Source organism: Hyla sarda, chromosome 4 (genome assembly GCF_029499605.1).
Source record: "Hyla sarda isolate aHylSar1 chromosome 4, aHylSar1.hap1, whole genome shotgun sequence".
Lineage (NCBI taxonomy): Eukaryota > Metazoa > Chordata > Amphibia > Anura > Hylidae > Hyla > Hyla sarda.
In genome coordinates this window covers 354,781,645-354,804,273 of record NC_079192.1, presented here as the reverse complement: position 1 = coordinate 354,804,273, position 22,629 = coordinate 354,781,645, and the positions used below count along the sequence as shown (strand labels likewise).

Sequence of the window (22,629 nt, the reverse complement as noted above, 5' to 3'; positions counted from 1 at the left end):
CTTTCTTGCCTCTCCCCCTTCCTCATTCTTCATCAGGATTAGGTGGTCCTCCGTCCTGTTCCGTCCTTCCTTCCAAGGTTGTTTCATCCTTCCTTCCAAGGTTGTGTCTGCTTTGCATGTCCCTTCTCTCTGTGCGGCACCTTCCCATCCCCAGGAGCATTCTCTCCACAAGTTGGATTTTGTACACATTATTTGCCCTTACCTGTCTCTCACTTCATCTTTCAGATGCTCAGATTCTGTTATTCCAGAAGGTCAGTGCATTTCATATTGGATCCAGTCTGCCATCTCCCAAGTCTACCACTGCAAGGGAAAGGGCTCTTTGGCCTATCTCTGGCTGTTGCTTTCCCACCCCAGGGACTGCTTTGGGACCTCCCATGGTTCATGTGTTCCCCAATGACCTGAACGAGAAAAGAGGATTTTTTTTGTACACAAAGTAAAATCTTTTTATTCTAGCATTTGTTGGGGGGGACACAGCTCCCAACCAACTATTGGTATCTTAGACAATTAAAAAGGAAGAAATTTTCTCCAAAGCCAGGCGCTTTTCCCAATAAAAAGTTATCTTTATTCCATCAGGAAAGACATAAAAAGTTGGTATAAAAAGCACTTTCAACGCGTTTCTAGCTCGGACTGAGCTCTTCATCAAGACGTGCATGTTAAAAGGCGTAAAGACACACACATATAAATAGCAGCTCCAGTGATTGCACTGGCTGGAAATTTTGCCTGGTAATTAGTACACCCAAAAACCCGGCTTCACTCCAGGGTGTTCCAAGATGGCTATCCGAGAACATCCTGTATCACATATGAAAAAAAAAATGTATTACTTTTTCCAATGTATTAAAACTTGACATTAATTGCAATAAAATGCAAGAATAACAATGAAACAATAATAAAAACCCATCTCAGAAGAAATATTCCTTTTTAATTGTCTATTTTACTACTGCCTGCCGACCTCCTTGGATGATCGGGTTCTCCTGGGCTGCTGACCCACTATTGATGCGCTGTTGTAGATGTTATGCTCTGAGCATAACCGACTCTGGTGAGCACATATGTGTTGAAAACTTTGCTTTTAATGTTTTTGATAATACACTAGGATTGCGCTCCTCCGTTCTTTTTGTCTCTTCAGTAAACTATTGGTATCTTGTCAGGTTGTTGCTTGTGGTGGTTTGTGGTGTTCATTTAAAAAATTTTGTCTGGTGTTTTTCTGACAACTTTCCTTATTTGTTTGGCTTTCCTTATTGCTTTGGGACTAACTAACTAGCTGAGTGCCAGTGGGTAGGCATATCGTTAAAATTTAAATTTTTTTTTTTTTTTTTTGTCTTAGTGTGATCCTTGTAGTGGTAGCAGCATATACCCATGGTTCTTCTGTACCCCCAATGAAGGCTACAAGATAGATCTTTCCCCTGACCAGTCTCCTAGACCAAGCCACTTATATACGCCCTCTGCAGCATAAAGCTGCTAACCCCTTGCTTCACTTTATGGAGGATATTGGATTGTGTGTTTTGTTCTTTGCAAACTCCAGGCTTTCATGTGTCTTTTACTAAGGAGAGGTTTCTTTCTGGTCATTCTGCAATAAAAACCAGCTTGGTGAAGAGCTGTAGTGATGGTTGTCCTTTTGAATATTTCTTCCACCCGCACACAGGATCATTGGAGTGACAGTTGGGTTCTTGCACATCTCTCTTTCCGAGGCCCTTGTTCTACTAATACTTGGTTTGGTGGGGCAGCCAGCTCTAGAAGAGTCCTGATTGTTTCAAATGTCCTCCATTTCAGAATTATGGAGGCCACTGTGCTCTTCGCAAAGCAGAAATAATGTAATACCCCTCTCCGGATCTGTGCCTCCACACAATCCTGTCTCTAAGATATACATGCAGTTCTTTCCCTCTCATGGCTTTTTTTTTTGTCTGATATGTATTTTCAGCTGTAAAGTCCTTATGGATGGGTAAGGTTTTCCCTAATCATATCCAATTAACTGGATTTTCCACAAGTGACTCTACCCATGCAAAAATTCTATTTTTTTTTTTTTTTATAATACTTAATAAAAACTCTCTTTTCCCACAGGTGAAACTTTCTCAGAATTACAAATTTTGAAGCTTCTATAATCAGTTGGTCAGTTTTCACATTTAAAAACAAACAGGAAATGAAACATATGTGTTAGGTATATGCTGAGTTTATGTTTAATATTTTCTATACTTAGTTGGTCCAGGACTTGCTAAAGAACCTTCCACAAATGTTCACAAAGTCATCAGAGACGCAAAGTGCTCTTGGGCCAGCACTACAGGCTGCATACAAGCTTATATCGCCCACTGGAGGACGAATATCTGTTTTCCAAACACAACTGCCAACAGTGGGTGCTGGAGCCTTGAAAACTCGGGAGGAGCCAAACCATAAGTCCTCTGCAAAGGTGAAGCCTCAGTTAAACGAAGTACATTTATTTTTGCATATTTAAAGTCATTTAGTCTGTGAAGTTCCATAAGGATTTTCTTTAGGTTTTAATAACATTGGCCCTCATTTACTAAGAGTGGAGTGTCGGTTTGTGTTTTTGCAAGTCCTTTTACTCCTTTTTTTTCTGATGCTATTTACTAATCTGTCGCCCAATTTCCCTTTCTTTCTGTCGCAGGGTTATTTTCTGTCGCACAAAATGTATTCTGTCCGACAGAAAATAGTATCTGCAAATTCTGACTACATTAGTGTTTGTACTACTACCCCCATCATGGAACAGGGTCTGTTCCATGTTGGGGGTAGTAGTAGAGGGGCTGAGGGATTGATCGCACCAGGTCTCCGATCCCCTGCAATGTACAGTAAACTTTCATTTTTAAATTCCCCACGAGGAGCCAATCAGGGCTCCTGTCGGGGTTTTAATATAGAAGCGCTGTGGTGGGCAAAGATGTATAGAATCGCTGGGGGGGGGGGGGGTATATATCTGGCCCCTCCAGCGTTTCTATATCTCTTTCCCCCTGCTGCGCTATATCAAACTTAGTGCCCGCTGTGCTTGAATAAATGTACTGCCCCCCCCCAGCGCTATTATATATCTATAGTGACCCCAGCTGCGCATATACTGACCCCCGCTGCGCATATTTATATATATGCTGACCCCCTCCAGCTGTGCATATTAATATTCATGCTCTCCCTCCCCTGGCTGCCAATGAATGAAAACTCTATTAGCGGCGGAGCGAAAGGCTGCATATCATGCTGTGGGGGTCAGACATATGGATATATGTCTGACCCTCACATCATACATATACAAAATTCCGGCTCACCGCTATAAATGACAAGTAAAGCAGTGCAGTGCATATGTCTGACCCCCACAGCATGATATGCAGCCCACTATGAATGACACCATTGACCCAGGGACAAAACCCTGGGTCACTAATACCCTTCTTAATCCCACCCCCTAAAACTTAACTTTTATTAAAGTAACAGTAATAATAGTAATGTGGTGATCAATTGAATTAAAATTGACCTCCTTGTGTGTATATAGCTGTATAATTTGTGAACTATGAGATGGTTGCTTCCTAGTAGTTAGTCACAGCCAGTGATCTGCAGTATCACTGGTTAATGAGACACAAAGGCAGTTTTGATAAAAACTGGATATGCCCCCTCTACATGTTTCGTTGCAACAGCAACGTCTTCAGGAGGGAAATGCCCATTTCCCTCCTGAAGACGTTGCTGTTGCAACGAAACATGTAGAGGGGGCATATCCAGTTTTTATCAAAACCTCCTTTATGTCTCATTAACCAGTGATACTGCAGATCACTGGCTGTGACTAACTACTAGGAAGCAACCAGCTCATAGTTCACAAATTATACAGCTATATACACACAAGGAGGTCAATTTTAATTCAGTTGATCACCACATTACTATTATTACTGTTACTTTAATAAAAGTTAAGTTTTAGGGGGTGGGATTAAGAAGGGTATTAGTGACCCAGGGTTTTGTCCCTGGGTCAACGGTGTTATGTTCAATTGACCCTAACCCATTCCGGGGTAAATAATCGTTGTTTCCACTATGAATGACAAACTCTTAGCAGCGTGAGCGGGCAGTAGCCTTCCGCTCCGCCGCTAATAGAGTTTTCATTCATTGGCAGCCAGGGGAGGGAGAAAATATGAATATTAATATGCGCAGCTGAGGGGGGGGGGGGTCAGTATATATTTAAATATACGCAGCGGGGGTCAGTATCGATATATAAAAGCGCTGGGGGGCAGTACATTTATTCAAGCGCAGCGGGCACTAAGTTTGATATAGCGCAGCAGGGGGAAAGATATATAGAAACACTGGAGGGGCCAGATATATACCCCCCAGCGATTCTATACATCTTTGCCCACCACAGCGCTTCTATTTTAAAACCCTGCCAGGAGCCCTGATTGGCTTCTCGTTGGGAAATTTAAAAATGAAAGTTTACTGTACATTGCAGGGGATCGGAACATGCCGCCCGCTCCCCTGCTTAATAACATCTGATCTGATCGGATCGGGTCTCAGAAGTGAAACCCGGTGCGATCAATCCCTCAGCCCCTCTACTACTACCCCCAACTTGGAACCGACCCTGTTCCATGCTGGGGGTAGCAGGATTTACTCGGTTTTGAGGAATTCACCGACCGCTCTGAGCTGTCGGTTTTCTCCACACTCGGAGTGTTTTCTCTCTTTTTGTCGGGAACACGCCCCTTTTGTCGGGAAAAACGCCCCCTTTTTTTTTTTTTTTTCACTCTGAGTGATTTTGATTTTGTCGGGTTGTGCGCCAGATTCTGGCGCATACAGAATTCTGGCGCAAAACCCGACAAAAAGTGTCGGGATCCTGTTAGTAAATGAGGGCCATTGTGTAGACACTGTTGATTTGTTGGAAGCACATTCATATTTTCCATCTCTACCACCTTTCAGAATTGGTCTGTGATTTGATTATTGCGCAGGCTATTGATGTTGATGAAACACTATGGTTTTTAAAGTGTCATTACGTACAACTTGAGAAAAATTCTTCTTTCTTCACTTACAAGGTTTTTTTTTTTTTATCCTTAAAGGGGTATTCCAGGCCAAAACTTTTTTTTATATATCAACTGGCTCCGGAAAATTAAACAGATTTGTGAATTACTTCTATTAAAAAATCTTAATCCTTCCAATAGTTATTAGCTTCTGAAGTTGAGATGCTGTTTTCTGTCTAACTGTTTTCTGATGACTCACGTCCCGGGAGCTGTGCAGTTCCTATGGGGATATTTTCCCATCATACACAGCTCCCGGGACGTGACATCATCATTGAGCAGTTAGACAGAAAATTTCAGAAGCTAATAACTATTGGAAGGATTAAAATGTTTTAATAGAAGTAATTTACAAATCTGTTTAACTTTCCGGAGCCAGTTGATATATAAAAAAAAGTTTTTGCCTGGAATACCCCTTTAAAGGGAATCTATATAGCAGAGTGACTTTACATTAAAGGGGTATTTCAGCACTTAAAAAGTTGTCCCCTATCCTAGTTATAATTATATGGGTACTGCTGCTGGGACCCCTTCTATGATCCCCAAAACAGGGCTCCGGCTCTCCCCACTTTATGGAGCGGTGTGGTTGCACTGGTGGATGATTTCACAGTGGATGACGGCCATTAGTCTGCAGAGTAAAGCTCCATTCTGCAACATAGGAGCCTCAGCACAGGGTGAGGAAGCACTTCAGGGGTGTGGTAATAAAAAAAATTAAAAAAACTTGTCCAAGGAACTAAAAACGGGAGCACCATCTACTTGTCATTCATGACTATCCACTTATTTAGATACTTTTTGGGTTGAAATTACTTTGTGTAGACAAGATATTTATGATTAAAAACTTAATAGGCATACCTAAGAACACTTTAACCCCTTTAAGAAACAGGCCAATTTTCATACCTTTGTATTTTCCTCCTTGCTCTATAATAGCCATAACTCACATGAAGGTTGTTTTTTTGCGGGACCAATAGCACTTTGTAATAACCAATTTTATTTTTCGAATGAAACAAAAGAAAAATTATTTGTGAGGTGAAATTGAAAAACTCTTTTTTTTATTCTTTATTTTACGCCATTTACCTTGAGGGCAAACTTACATATTCTTTTGATACTTCGGCCTAATTACAGCAATACAAAATTTGTATAATTTCAGTCATGTTTTACTATAACATTTTTTTTATATTGCCATTTTCTTACCCCTATAACTTTTTAATTTTCTGTATACCAGTCTGTATGAGGGCTCAGTGTACCATTTTGGTATTGATCAGACATTTTGATTGCTTATCATGTTGTTTTTTTTCTGAGATATGATGTTATAAAAAAATGCAGTTCTGTGGTTTGGTATTTTTTTTATGTTATACGCCATTTACTGTAAGGGATATATACTGATATATTTTAATACTTCCAACTATTAAGCATGCAGTGATACCAAAAATGTTTATTTTTATTATGTTTACATGTTTATGTGGGGGAAAAGGGAGTGATTTGAACTTTTAACATGGAAGAGGTTATTGTGTGTCTTTCATGAAAACTTTTTTTTAAACACTTTATTAGTCCTTGAGGGGGCATAGAAACATAGAATGTGTCTGCAGATAAGAGCCATTTGGCCCATCTAGTCTGACCAATATTTTGAATACTTATGAATCGTACTTGTCCCTACCTTATATGAAGGATAGCTTATACCTAGCTCTATCAAATATGAAAGATAGCCGTATGTCTATACTATGCATGCTTAAACTCCTTCACTGTATTTGCAGCTGCCACTTCAGCAGGAAGGCTATTCCATGCATCCATTACTCTCTCAGTAAAGTAATACTTCCTGATATTACTTTTAAACCTTTACCCCTCTAATTTAAAAATATGTCCTCTTGTGGTAGTTTTTCTTCTCTTAAATATGCTCTCCTCCTTTATCATATTAACTCCCTTTATGTATTTAAAAGTTTCTATCAAATCCCCTCTGTCGCGTCTTTCTTCCAAGCTATACATGTTAAGGTCCTTTTAACCTTTCTTGATAGTTTTATCCTTCAACCCTTAGTTAAGTATGTTGTTTAGTAGGGCTGTATGTTGGTTTTGCATCCTCGTGTACCCCGCTCCCAGCAATAAAGCTGCAGGTTGCATGAAGTTTCCAGAGTGCCGTGTTGTTTATCTTTCTACTGGATTTCACTAGTTTATTATCTCTTCTCTGAACTCTCTCCAAAATATCTATGGGAGAGATTTATCAAAACCTGTCCGGAGGAAAAGTTGCTGAGTTGCCCATAGCAACCAATCAGATTGCTTCTTTCATTTTTTAAAAAGCCTCTGCAAAATGAAAGAAGTGATCTGATTGGTTGCTATGGGCAACTGGGCAAGTTTTCCTTTGCACAGGTTTTGATAAATCTCCCCCTATATGCTTCTGGAGATATGGCCTCACAGTACTCCAAGTGAGGTCTCACCAGTGGTCTGTAAAGCAGCATGAGCACTTCCCTTTTCTATACACCCAAGCATTCTGCTAGCATTTCTCGCTGCTTTATGACTTTGTCTGCCTACCTTTTAAGTCTTCTGAAATAATGACCCATAAATCCCTTTACTCCGATACTGAAGTTAGGACTGTATAACATATTCTATACTCTGCCTGAGGGTTTTTACGTCCCAGATTCATTATCTTGCACTTATCCACATTTAAGTTAGTTGCCAGAGTTCTAACAGTTCCTTTAGTTTAACCAAATCCATTTGGCGTATCCCTCCAGGAATATCAACCCTGTTACAAATCTTTGTGTCATCAGCAAAAAGACACACCTTACCATCGAGACCTTCTGCAATATCACTGATAGAGATAATAAACAAAATGAGTCCCAGTAGAGATCCCTGAGGTACCCCACTGGTAACAAGACCTTGCTTTGAATTAGGGCTGCACGATATATCAATTCGCAATCGAATCGCAATAATTGCATTTTGCAATATAGCAATTCCATCCGTCGAAACATGTTGCAATTATGTACCACTCATTCTGGAGAGGCCGGGCTGCGCAACACGGGAGCCAACTTTCGTGTAAAACACTGCAGCCTCTGATCCTGGCTCCGGTCCCAGAGGAGGCTGTATGCTCAGCCTCTGTGCAGCCCCTCCGGTTAGAGTCTTTCCTCCCAGCTGTGCCTAGCGCTGGGAGGAGGTGTAGCCGTGTGGCAGGTGTATGAAGCGAGCTGAGCTCGCTTCATGCTGGCTAATTCCGGGCATCACCAATCTGGGCGGCGGTTGGCATTGACCCTTTAGATGCCACAATCAAAGTTGATTGTGGCGTCTAAAATGTTTAAAGCACATGCTGGTAACTCAGTGGAGCAGATTGGGAAACCCACAGTTCCCCCCTGCTCATAGCAGCAATTCGACACTCCAAGCAGTCACATTGGCCTATGGTTTGCCGCCCGCGCTCGCAGTCTGTTGTTGACAGACATCGCGGAGCAGCCGAAATGTCCGAGTACACTGCACACGGGGACTCGCACAGTGATCTGCCCTGTGTAACTGCTCAGAGCAGCGGATTGCCACTGCGAGCAGGGGGAAGAGCTTAAGGCACACTAACAGTTGGATCACCTGAGAATCTGCAACATGTTTTAGCTGCAGATTCACCAGTGACCCGACAGTTAGTGTGCCTTCAGCTGTCCTAAATTAGTGTGACCCTATCCTAAATCGCCCCTCCCTTTCCCCATTTTTAAATAAAATAATGTAAACAGAAATAAACGTGCTTTCGCCAAGTGCGTAAATGTCTAAACTATTAAAATATAACATTACTGAAACAGCACAGTCAATGGCAAAAACGTAAGAAAATGCTAAATACCAGGATTGCAGATTTTTGGTCACTTCATATACCAGAAAATAAAAATGAATAAAAAGTAAATCAAAATGTCCCATGAAAACAAAAATGATTCTGATAAAAACAGATCACAGCGCAAAAAAAGTAAGACCTTATACAGCCCGCATACTGAAAAATAATAGTTACAAGAGGACAATTTAAGCATACAAATTTTTTTTTGTCCTCCCCAAAAAGATGTAATTTTTAGGTAGTAAATTAAAACAAAACCTATATAAATTGGGTATTGCTGTAATTGTATGGACTTACAAAATAAAGAAAAAATTTTCACCGAAAAGTAAACTGTGTAGAATAGACCCCCGCCCCCAAAAGTTGCTAAATTGGATTTTTTCCCCCCCAAATGAGTGAGGTCAGTACAAAGTACAATTGGTGGTGAAAAAAATCAACAAGCTTCACATCAAAATTGAAAGCGTTATGACTATTAGAAAGTGAGGAGGAAAAAAATGAACCCTCCTTCCTGGTCCTTAAGGGAAGTTACATATTCCCAGTGCTCCCTCCCAGTCAATGAACTGGAATTTTGTTTTTTTTTTGTGGGGGGGGGGAATGCTTTATGAAATAAGGGTATTAGACATAGAATGGGGGGGGGGGGGGGGGGGGGGATTTCACCATTTGTTATATCACAATCGCATATTGAAATCGCAATATTTACCTCCATAATCGCACATTTTTCTCATATCGTGCAGCCCTACTATGAATATACTCTATTGACTACAACCCTCTGTTGTCTGTCCCTTACGAAAATCTAGATAATAGATGGTGGAGGTGCAATAGACATCGCTTATTTTAGTCACCCAATCAAAAAATCTGTAAGATTAGTTTAACATGATCTCCCTGAAGTAAACCCATGTTGTTTTTCATCTTGCAATTCATGGGATTTTAGATGTTCCACAATTCTATCCTTTAGTAGAATTTCCCTGAAAGGTTCTGTCTACTCAGTACCCCTGGTACCAGGTCCAATTTGGCTTATGTCTTGTACTGGCGCCAGGAGAGCGTCTTGTCGGGTGTGGAAAGAGTACAAGCATACAGGATATCGTCTAAGATCGCTCTGTTTTACTATTACCAATACTCATTTATATATCGTGAGGAAACATCAAAATTGTACAATAGTTACAATATCAGCAGTCAAGCGAAGCAGAATAACATGACGTATGTGACTTAAGGTCTGTACCCTTATATGGATTGGTGTAACTTATGCCTTGCGGTTAGTAGAAAGTAGAACTATTATATGTCATACAAGAATAAAAGATCTGTATAATAATAATACTAATTTATCAGGATCCTTGCATCCTTCAATCCCCTCTTAAAACCAGTTGTCACTTTTTCCATTTTCTTATGAAAAGTCTTTATGTAGGCAGTATAGCCCTCTGCTGAGTGACGGTGAAGTAGAGGGACTTGGGTGTCTCTCTAATTCATTATGCATAGTCATCGTGGGGTGAATCAAAGTCAATAAAGTCATTAATGCAAACATCATGAGAATTAGTTTCTTCGACCATCTGCCAGAACAAGGCTGGGTACATCTTTCGGTAGGCTTTCAAGGTCAGGGCTGTCTGCCCCCGTTATTACCTCCTTTGGTGGATGTTGGACGAGTTTGATCCGAGAGGCGTGGATCCAAGAAGGGCTGTCTTCCATGAGGACCGCCGTCCTCGTCACGGTAGCAACTGTGGTTGGGGGTCCAAAGGTGAAGTCTCCTTCTTTCCTTTCAACAGAGTCTTAACCAGGACAGTGTCGCCTTCCTGGAACTGGTGTGTTGATTCCTGTGGGAGAGAAGGAGAATTACAAACAACTTTTTGTTCTACTTTATCAAGGGTTTGGATAAGGTCTGTGACATATTGTTCCCTTATCTGGTCGAGGTCCCCTTCTGTTATAAGTGGTCGTTGGGCCCATGGAGTCGGGAAAGGCCTACCCATGAGAATCTCAAAAGGGGAGAGTTTTAAAGTCTTATGGGGGGTCATTCTAATTTCTGCGAGTATGATGGGAAGGACTTGTTTCCACTTCTCAAAGTTGCCCCCTGTGGCCTTTCTTATTTTGTCCTTGACTGTTCTATTCATTCTTTCTACTATCCCTGAGGATTGTGGATGATATGGGATATGGAACTTCCAGTCTATTCTCAATAACTTTGATGTTTCCCTAATTAGTTTGGAGGTGAAAGCTGGGCCTTGATCTGACTATACGGGGACCGCCCACCTGGGGATGATCTGTTGGGTGAGAATTTGTGCAGTTGTTTTTGCATCTTCACTTTTGGTTGGGAATACCTCTGGCCTTCTTGAAAACATGTCCACTATCACTAGTGCATATTCCTGTTTACCTTTGGTATGTGGAATATGTGTGTAGTCAACCTGGAGATGAGTGAAATGGGTGGTGGGGTAATTTAAGTGTTAATGTTCTGCCTTGTTTGGGTTATTTCTCAGGCATGTAATACATCTGGAGATGTAGTCTTTGATTAGCTTGGCTATTTCTGTGATATAGAAGTTTTGTTTCAAGAGGGCACATGTGGTGGAGATACTATTGTAGCCTACTCCGTGAAATTGAGCAATGAACAGGGGTGCACTATTTTGTGGTATACATGGTTTCCCTTCTTTGCAAATTAAACCGGTTTTCGGATTCTTTTGCATAACAGGGTAGATCCAGTCCTTTTCTTCTTGTTCTGAAACATGTTTTTGTAAATCAACTATCATTTGTGTGATTTCCAGGGATGGTGGTGTTAGACATGCTATGTGGGTTTGTGTAGTCTTCTGTTGTGGAGTCTGAGTTGCAGTTTGTTTAGCTATTTTGTCTGCAAGGGTGTTTCCTTTTGAGATGTGGTCAGTACCATTGGTGTGGGCCCTACAATGGATTATAGCGACCTGTGAAGGGAGTAGTAGGGCTTGTAGGAGATCTGTGACCAAGGAAGCATGAGAGATCTTGTGGCCATCTGCCGCCACAAACCCTCTTCTCTGCCAGATGACCCCATGGTCAAAGACCACTCCATGTGCATACCTGCTGTCCGTGTAAATGGTGACAGGTTGTCCTGTAAGGGCAATGAGCTCAGCTGCTTGGGCGGAATGGACTTGGATTGGTTTAGATTCCAATATTATATTGGGCAGCATGACAATGGCATAGGCAGCACAAAAGGTAAAATCAGAGGGTCTTGAGCATGAGCCATCCACAAACACACCAGGTGCATCAGGGATTGGGGTGGACATCAAGTTGGGGCGGGGTGAGGTCTCATAGTGTAGGGTATCAATGCAACTATGTTGTTCAGGTAGATTGTCGTGAGGGCCTTTGAGACCTAGTAGTGCGTTTAAAATCGGGGCTGTGATTGGAGTATTTGATTTTGAGGTTGGGGTTAGACAGCAATATAACCTCATATCCAGATAATCTCTGGGCTGTCATGTGTTGAGTGTGTAATCCCTTGAGGAGATTGATGATGTCATGGGTAGTATGGAGAGTGGTGTCATGCCCTAGTGTGAGTGGAGTGGCGAGTTCAACTACAAGAGCGGAGGCTGCTAGGATACGTAAACATGCCGGCATTCCCTGTACAGAGATGGGCATAACCTTTGAGAAAAAAAGCACAAGGCCGTAGTTTGCCTCCGTGTTCTTGGGCCAGCACACCCACCATGGTTTTACAATTTTGTCTGGCAAGTATGTGAAATGACAAAGAGTAATTAGGTAGACCGAGCCCTGGGCTGACCATCAAAACACATTTCAGGTAATCAAAAGCCTTATACATTTCTGGAGACCATCGTAATAGCTCAGGCTGGCCTTGCAAGGTAGCCTGGCGGAGGGTATTGTCATAGAAGGAACAGTCAGGGATCCATTGTCTACAGTAATTGACCATTCCCAGGAAGGAGAGCATTTCCCTCTGGGTGCGCGGGGTGACCAAGCCCGCTATAGACTGGACTCTTTCTGGACTGATCCTTCTTTCACCTTTGCTAAGTACAAAACCTAGGTATTCAACCTGTGGTTGACACCATTGCATTTTCTTGAGTGACACTTTGTGTCCACATTAAAATAACTATTGCAAGAGAGATAAACCATCCTCTAGGGCGGCCTGCTGAGTATAGCTACACAGTAATAGGTCATCCACATGTTGTAACAGCACTGAACCCTGGGGGGGGGGGGGGTGCCAAGGTTTTAAAGTTGTTTGGAGGACAATGCTGAACACAACAGGTGAATCAGCAAATCCTTGGGGCATTCTTGCCCAAGTTAACTGGCGGCCGTCAAAGGAAAAAGCAAAAAGGAGTTTGGTACCCTTGCCTACTGGTATTGAGAAGGCATTCTTCAGGTCTAGAACACTGAAGATGGCAGCGTCCGTGGGTATAGCTGAAAGTAGCCCATTAATGTCCGGGACTAAAGGGGCAATTGGGACAATGAGACTGTTTATGGCCCTGAGTAGAGATGAGCAAACTTACAGTAAATTTGATTTGTCACGAACTTCTCGGCTCGGCAGTTGATGACTTTTCCTGCATAAATTAGTTCAGATTTCCGGTGCTCAGGTTTGCTGGAAAAGGTGGATACAGTCCTAGGAGACTCTTTCCTAGGAATGTATCCACCTTTTCCAGCCCACCGGAGCACCTGAAGGCTGAACTAATTTACGCAGGAAATCAACTGCCGAGCCGAGAAGTTCGTGACGAATCGAATTTACTGTAAGTTCGCTCATCTCTAGCCCTGAGGTCTTGGACAAATCTTACAGTACCATCTGACTTTGGTACGGGGTTAATAGGAGTACAATAGGGAGACACTACCTCTTCAAGTATGCCTTTGGACAAGAACTCATGTATCATAGGTCTTAGGCCATCGATTTTCTCTTATTGTTTAAGGTACACCGGGGTAGCATCAGGTTTTAGAGTGGCCTCATAGGGGGTACAATTAATGAAACCGGTGTCGTAGTCTGAGGTGGACCAAAAACCCCGAAGGAATTTGGTGAAGCTCTGGGTGAGGGTCGAGGGACAGCATGGTCAGTTGGGGCACATGTATAGGGATGAGGTCAGCGTGGACGTGTATCCCTGATGGATCTGCAGAAATGGCGAGATTTAATTTGGCAAATAGATCTCTTCCTAACAGGCTTACTGGGCAATCTGGTATGACCCTGAATGTGTGATGTGTGATGTACTGATTGTCAATTGTGTAGACAGGTAGCGGTGTAGTTTGGTATGTTCTGGTCAGCACCCCATTAATTCCCATAAAAGGCTCAGACTTCACTAGTGGTCCTTTGTAGTTGTCCTTATTGAGGATGCTGGTGGTGGCTCCAGTATCGACAAGATACATTGAGCAGGATGATAGGGGAGTCTTTTCAATGTTCTGTGACCTGTGTGTAAGTCGGGATAAATGCCTCCGGGCCTAGTCAGTAATTATTTTGGTTGTTCCAGTTGATTGGGAACCTGTGTGGCTGTTGTGATTGATGGTGTTGTTGTTGTGGACAGCAGGAGAGAGGGAAAGAATTTGAGAAGGGGTTTGATTGATCCTGTGGTAGGTTTTGATTATTGTTCTGCTGTCTGGGGCGTCTGGGTGCAGTACAGTCTCTAGCCCAGTGACCCATTTTCCCACAATTATAACAGGAGTTTTGTTGTGGGGTTGGCTGAGGATTAGCGTTGGGATCATATGAATGGTTAAAATTACGGTGATCTTGGAATGTGTTACGGTTATTAAATCCCCTGCCCAGTCCTCTGCCCCTAGTCCTATTTTGGTTGCCATTGCCCTGAGTGTAGGCGTGTGTGGTGGTTGCAAGGGGTGTTTTTTTTTAGTTTCCACAAAGCATCCGGCAGCCTCTTTTTCGAACAAATGTTGCTCGAATTCAAGGATTTTGTCGGATGGCCATGATTAGACATTTTGTTTTACTGAGAGCACTACCTTTTCTTGGAGGTTCGCTATAAAAGTTGAGATAATTAGGGGACTATTGTCATCAGTGTAAGGCAGCCCTGCATCATAATGCCAACATTCTGTAAACCTCTTCCAAAATTCAGTAACTGTTTCACCTAATTTTTGTTTGCATGCCACAGCAATGGGCAGTGATGATTTTTGTTTGAAAACTCTGTTAAGTTCCTCTTCTAATTCTCTCCATATACTCTCTCTACCTGTCTCGAGATTACAGATGTAGTTGTGAGCTTGGGGGGTCAGGTTGGAGTACGTTTATTGAGCTTACATTTTCCCAATTCCATATCGTGTGTGAGCCTATAAGACTATCTAGTATGATACGTAAATCTTCCTGAGTGAACTGTTTACCATTACAAACTTTCTTCAGGTATTGTATTGTACCTGACGGGGCAATGTTTGGCTTGGGGCAATGTTTTAAAATGGCGTTGACATCTTCTATTGAGATTGGTTTCTTTACTACAAGTTGCCCTACCGTCATGAAGGGGAATGCCCTGTTGGCAGGGGGCCTTGCAGTGGGACTATTTTAAGCCTCTGATTCCTCACTGTCCTCCTTCTCCTCATCTTCCTCCTGATCTCTTACTTCATCTTTCTCTGGTGGCAAAAGATTTCTCATCTCCCTTGAACTAACAGATGTCAGCAGGTTGATTTCTGCTGCTTGGTCATGGATTTTGAATCGTGTTTAGATGTAGGGTAACTACAATCAGGTATAGGGTTGTGTTCGGGTATAACTGCTGCAGAAACCACTAACTCATCTTCCTCGGTGAAAGGGTCTGTAGTTTGAGGGCTGAGGGAAGGATAAAGACCCTGGGTAATTTTGGGGGGCTTGTGATCATAATTCTGGATGATAACGGTTGGTTGGTAGGCGGTTATCAGGAGGGGCGGTGGGTACGGAGTATGGAGGGGGGTTTTCTTGAGATGAATTCGGACTACGTTTAAATAGCTTTCTAGTGTTAGATTTGATCTTAGTCATCGTATGTAAATGTCTGGATTGTTTGTCATGGAGGGGACCTTTGTCTGGCACAGGGCTGTTACTATTTGTCCAGTAAGGTGCTATTTTTAACCACTGAACTCCTCCCTCCTGCATATACTTCATATCCCATTCGGGATCCCCCGTATAATGGGGGAAGGCATCCCAATCGCCCAAACATAATCCCTTTATCATGTCCATGTGGTACTTAGCATTGGCCCCCTCCCTCGGGAATGGGCTGGAGTCCTCCATGAATTCTGACCAACCAGCTATATAATCTACCCACGGATTCACTAAGTTCCATCCTGTAGGGCTAACTCGGGCCACATAATTTTTACATGTTTCACCGGGAAGCGGAGGAGGATATGACTTAGATGATTTGGAACCCATGTTCTGTAATTGGTGCAAAACCACAGTCTCTGGAGTGGCTGTACTGAACCGTGAAGGCTACAACAATTCCGCTCAACAGAGTAGGGATTCTCTAATTTAATTGCACCAATCACTGAGCATGCGTGGTATCTCTGAACAAACTGTCACTTGCTTTCACCACATCCCGGGTCAACAAGTTACCTCTAGCCGGGAGGGTGGGGCGTCTTACAGATGTTCTGAGAACCAGCAGATTATTATTATTATTATAACCTTTATATGCACCTTATACTCCATACATTAAGGCAATAGTTAGTATACTCACGTTTCTTCTTAAGCTTAAGGGGAAAAAAGAAAGTTACAAGAGACTGTCTTAAAACACTAAACAGAAGTGCAAGAAGTTTCTTAAGCATTAAGCCAAATTAAGACATAACAATCTCCCTGGATTGTCAGATTAGTCTTAGTTCCTCATTTCACTTGTTCCCTGAACAGAAGTCAATACTGTGTCCCAGACACGATATGAAAGTAAGTAACTGTTATACTTACTGGGATCGAGACGTGGCCAGTGCCCCCCCCCGGGTCGACAATACCACACAAGGATATGGTTCTTACCGGTACAGAGAATTACCCTCTCGATCCCGGACGAGCCCCCAGCTGAAAGGTTCTGTCTATTCAGTACCCCTGGTACCAGGTCCAATTTGGCTTCAGTCTTGTATTGGCACCAGGAGAGCATCTTGTCGGGTATGGAAAGAATACAAGCACACAGGATACCATCTAAGATCGCTCTGTTTTACTATTACCAATACTCATTTATATATCGTGAGGAAACATCAAAATTGTACAATAGTTACACGTCAGCAGTCTAGCGAAGCAGAATAACAGGACGTATGTGATTTAAGGTCTGTACCCTCAGGGATGTGGAAATCCTATAGCCCGACGCCCGGGACAAGTAGTTTTGGGTGCCGGGCAAGTGAATTGTTTATAGATTTAGCCCTGTATCGGGCTAGCAGGGACAGACAGACGTCCCCCTTAATTTTCTTTAATTGTCGGTGTGAGGCGCAGGAGCCGATGCAAGTCTCCACCTCACATCTGGCTTAGAGTGTATGGAGGGGGCGGCGGCCTCCAGCTGACCGCAGAGCCCCCTTATCTCCCCTCCCGGAGGATGGACGGAGCTCAGAAGACACAGCAGGGTGAGAAAGGACGTAGACAGCTCCGTGCACAGCTCCATCCCCCACACACAGCTCTATCCCTCCCCCTGATCTGTCTCCACAGGACGTAATCCACCACGGGGAGGTTGCTTGTTTGCACGGGGAAAACACAGAGCAGGGGGGGGGGAGGGGGAGGACGGATATCTCACCTCACACCAGCCGGGACTACAGCTCTGATGTCCACTCATGGAGGCTCAGGTGAGGAGGCCGAGAATACAGGCGGCAGGAAGGGTGGTTGTATATGAATGGTGTGAGTGTATGTATGATGGGGGGGCAGCGGCAGTTGTATGTATGATGTGTGCATATGTATGGTGTATATCAGTGTTTCCCAACCAGGGTGCCTCCAGCTGTTGCAAAACTACAACTCCCAGCATGCCCGGGGCATGCTGGGAGTTGTAGTTTTGCAACAGCTGGAGGCACCCTGGTTGGGAAACACTGGTGGATATGTATGGTGTGAGTGTATGTGTGTATGATGTCTATGTGTGATGTGTATGTAATGTATGATGTGTGTGTAATGTCTAAGTGTGATGTGTGTGTATGTGATGTATGATGTGGGGTGGGCAGCGGCAGGTGTATGTATGATGTGTGCATATGTATGGTGTATATGTATGGTGTGAGTGTATGTGTGTATGATGTCTATGTGTGATGTGTATGTAATGTATGATGTGTGTATAATGTCTGTGTGATGTGTGTATGTGATGTATGATGTGGGGGGGCAGCGGTGGCTGTATGTATGATGTGTGCATATGTATGGTGTATATGTAGGGTGTGAGTGTATGTGTGTATGTAATGTATAATGTGGGGGGGGGCAGTGGCGGGGGTGTGTATGTATGATATGGGGGCAGTGGCTGGTGCATGTATGATATATGTATGCATGAATGTTTTGTATAGGAGCGGACTGTCAAGTCGGGCATTAGGGCAGTTGTGCCATCTAATTTTATTTATTTTTAGTGGCACTCGCACTAAATTGCACCCCCAGAATCCCACCCCCTTCATACTCAGCCGACGACCAAGAGCCCCACGGATACACACATACGCCCGAACCAAAACTACAACTCCCAGCATGTTGGACCATAACCTAAACTGTAGAACTATAAAGTGCAACATGCTGGGAGTTGTAGTTTTGGTTCGGGTCAGCTGCAGAGCCATAGGCTGCATCAGGGCATGCTGGGTGTTGTAGTTACTAACTGCAATTCCCAGTATTCCTTGACACATCCTATGGCTCTGCAGCTGACACAAACCAAAACTACAACTCCCAGCATGTCCCACAATAACCTTAACTGTACTATACAGTGCAACATGCTGCAACACCCACACAACCAACCATAGGCTGTATCAGGGCATGCTGGGAGTTGTAGTTATCTAGTAACTAAATGCAACTTCCAGCATTTTCTGACACAAAATGCAGCACATAAACTGGAGAAGCAGAACCCCCCCCCCCCCCCCCCCAGTAACATAAGTCCCTATTGAGACTGAAAAATAGTGATTAAAATATTTTAAAAAGTGCGTATACATGTGAATAAGCCCCTTTCCTAATAAAAGTTTCCAATTTTCTTTAAATAAAAATAATGTACAAAAATAAACATAAGTGGTATCGCTACATGTGGAAATGTCCAGACTATTAAAATATAATGTTAATTAAACCGTACGGTGAACGGTGTGAATGTAAATAATAGTCCAGAATTGCTAATTTTTGGTCACTTCATATGAGAAATTTTTTATAAGGTGATCAAAAAGTTACATCTAGACTTTTCTGGGCTTGTCTAAGGTGTAAGAGGAGCTACAGCTCTCCCGCCACTAATATCCTGACATTCTGCGATCACCTATTAAACCATTAGATAATCGCTGTCAGCAGTGTCTAAAGGATCTTATATCCATCCCTTGTGGTCTAGTGGGGGGGGGGATCAGACTATTTTGGTTGAAATTATTTCATCTACCAGGGCAAGTAGATTTTCTTGAGGGACAAGTAGATTGTGTTCTGCTTTAGTCCCTTGGACAAGTAGTTTTTTTTTTAAATTTCCACACCCCTGACCCTTATATGGATTGGTGTAACTTATGTCTTGCGGTTACTAGAAAGCAGAACTATTATATGTCATACAAGAATAAAAGATCTGTATAATAATAATACTAATTTATCAGGATCCTTGCATCCTTCATTCCCCAATATTGATTTCATACTTATCGGTCTATAGTTGCCTGATTCCTCTCTACTGATTTTCATAGTGGATGAGTTTAGCAGGAGGGAAAAAGTTTGATAACAGGCGATAGAATGCATTTGTTTCTAGTAAGATAGATTAAATATAATAGGTAAAAAGAAAAAAGGCGGCGCTCAAATCCTAAAAACCAATGAAAGTATAAGAGGTATGTACTCACCCGGTGTATGTGGGAGGTCACAAAACAGTGATCCCCCACTAACACCTGGAGTCCTCTTCACGCTTATAAACTGAACCAATCTCCGTCGTATGGACATCCCTTAGGGAGGGCGCAGGGTGAGCCGGAATCACAAAACCGTGGTCCGTATATATAGGAGAAAGACAAATAGAAAGACCAGCGCTCGGGGACTGTTCAGAAGAAAATAACAATCAAACCATATTAAGGTAGACATACTTCACTAGGGGAGATGTGTAGATGGCATTGCCTTTCACATCATCCCCTTCCAGGAGAGTCTTACAGAATGGCCGGGCAGCCCGTGAGTATATAGGATAAGGTTTATTGCGACGCGTTTCGGAGGGCTTACAAGATCGCCTCCTTCCTCAGGCATACAACAAGACAAAATGATAATACAGTCCTTTTATACATACCATGTCCAGGGGAGAAGCTTGTTAATTGGCTCTTTGTTTCTTACAAAGTTGTAGTTTAAGGACCTGCAGATCCGGTTCTGCAGGTCACATGTTCTATACCTGGGTCACACGATCATAGATCACGTGATGCCCAGTGGTGTACTGGTTTCCTCCTAGAAAAGGAGGACCGGAAGTTTCAGCAGATGGAGCCGCGGCCACGTGACGAATATCGCCACATGATCGAGAATCTCCCGCCGGCTTTCTGGAATCATGCGTTTCACAGTGGAACGCATAGCTCAAATGCGCATGCGGAGAAAGATAGAATACTCAATGCATGCGCACCTGGTATATCGAGGGCCCGATGCGTTCCAGGATGGAACGCACTACAAATTCCTATGGGTAAAGTTTTTAAGGACTAAAAACCGCTTATCCTGCGGACCTGTTTACACAAGGAAGGTATATAATTCATAGAAAAAAACATATATATTCACTTGGAAACATATAATAATAATAATAATGATATTAATAAAATACAAATAATATATATATATATATATATATATATATATATATATATATATATATATGCATAAATGTATATACACACACACACACGCACACGTATGCATGTACATATACACATCCACGCACTCAATACACATACATATATCAACATGCACACTTATACTCGCATACATATATACACATGTATACACACACCCACACAAAATTTATATATACACATATATATATATATGCACACATACACACATGTATACACATGGATAACATACATACTTATAAATACACACATACATATCATAAAACATATAGGGTATATTATAGTATATTAAATCTACATCTCAATCAAAGGTATATACATAATTTAGCATTAATCATTGTAAAAGAAAGAATAAAAAAAATATATATATATGCATATGCCCATGTACATACATACATACACATGCCACTTACACACACATCCACACTCATACATATAAAAGTATTACATTGAAATATATTTCATAATTATATAAAATGCGTCAAGTGCCAAATCTAAAAAAAAGGAATCAGTACACTTGTTCTAAAGATTTGTTCAACCCTTGAGGCATTAAGGTGTTCAATTTGAAGATCCAAAACATCTCCTTATTGCATAATAGTTTATAGTTATTATTTGGGATCTTTTCTAGAGGTGTTATTCTTAATAGTGTTGGATCTCTATTGTGTTGGAGATTAAAATGCCTAGGTACACTATGGAGATTGAAGCCATGACGTATATTAACCCCTAAGGACTGAGCCCTTTTTCACCTTAAGGACTCGGCCATTTTTTGCACATCTGACCACTGTCACTTTAAACATTAATAACTCTGGAATGCTTTTAGTTATCATTCTGATTCCGAGATAGTTTTTTCGTGACATATTCTACTTTAACTTAGTGGTAAAAAATTTTGGTAACTTGCATCCTTTCTTGGTGAAAAATCCCAAAATTTGTTGAAAAATTTGAAAATTTTGCATTTTTCTAACTTTGAAGCTCTCTGCTTGTAAGGAAAATGGATATTCCAAATATTTTTTTTTATTCACATATACAATATGTCTACTTTATGTTTGCATCATAAAATTGATGAGTTTTTACTTTAGGAAGAAACCAGAGGGCTTCAAAGTTCCGCAGCAATTTTCCAATTTTTCACAAAATGTTGAAACTCGCTTTTTTTCAGGGACCAGTTCAGGTTTGAAGTGGATTTGAAGGGTCTTCATATTAGAAATACCCCATAAATGACCCCATTATAAAAACTGCACCCCCAAAGTATTCAAAATGACATTCAGTAAGCGTTTTAACCCTTTAGGGGTTTCACAGGAATAGCAGCAAAGTGAAGGAGAAAATTCACAATCTTCATTTTTTACACTCGCATGTTCTTGTAGACCCAATTTTTAAATTTTTGCAAGGGGTAAAAAGGAGAAAATTTTTACTTGTATTTGAAACCCAATTTTTCTCGAGTAAGGACATACCACATATCTATGTTAATTGTTCGGCGGGCGCAGTAGAGTGCTCAGAAGGGAAGGAGCGTCAAATAGTTTTTGGGGGGCATGTCACCTTTAGGAAGCCCCTATGGTGCCAGAACAGCAAAAAAAAAACACATGGCATACCATTTTGGAAACTAGACCCCTCGGGGAACGTAACAAGGGGTAATGTGAACCTTAATACCCCACAGGGGATTCACGACTTTTGCATATGTAAAAAAAAAAAAAAAAAAAACAATTTTACCTAAAATGCTTGGTTTCCCTAAAGTTTTACATTTTTAAAAGGGTAATAGCAGAAAATACCCCCCAAAATTTGAAGCCCAATTTCTCCCGATTCAGAAAACACCCCATATGGGGGTGAAAAGTGCTCTGCTGGCGCACTACAGGTCTCAGAAGAGAAGGAGTCACATTTGGCTTTTTTGAAGGAAATTTTGCTCTGGGGGCATGCCGCATTTAGGAAGCCCCTATGGTGCCAGGACAGCAAAAAAAAAAACACATGGCATACCATTTTGGAAACTAGACCCCTCGGGGAACGTAACAAGGGGTAAAGTGAACCTTAATACCCTACAGGTGTTTCACGACTTTTGCATATGTAAAAAAAAAAATTATCTAAAATGCTTGGTTTCCCAAAAAATTTACATTTATA

At 41.9% G+C, this 22,629-nt stretch overlaps 1 protein-coding gene across 9 annotated transcripts in view; it reads left to right on the top strand.

The window, feature by feature from the left end:
• The window catches only part of SEC24A (SEC24 homolog A, COPII coat complex component), a 916,567-nt gene that overhangs the window by 524,401 nt on the left and 369,537 nt on the right, over positions 1–22,629 (top strand). For all 9 annotated transcript variants that reach the window (XM_056516618.1, XM_056516617.1, XM_056516616.1 and 6 more), the window contains one exon: positions 2,192–2,398. In XM_056516618.1, coding sequence (XP_056372593.1) covers positions 2,192–2,398 — 207 coding nt within the window. The remainder of the gene's footprint in view (positions 1–2,191; positions 2,399–22,629) is intronic.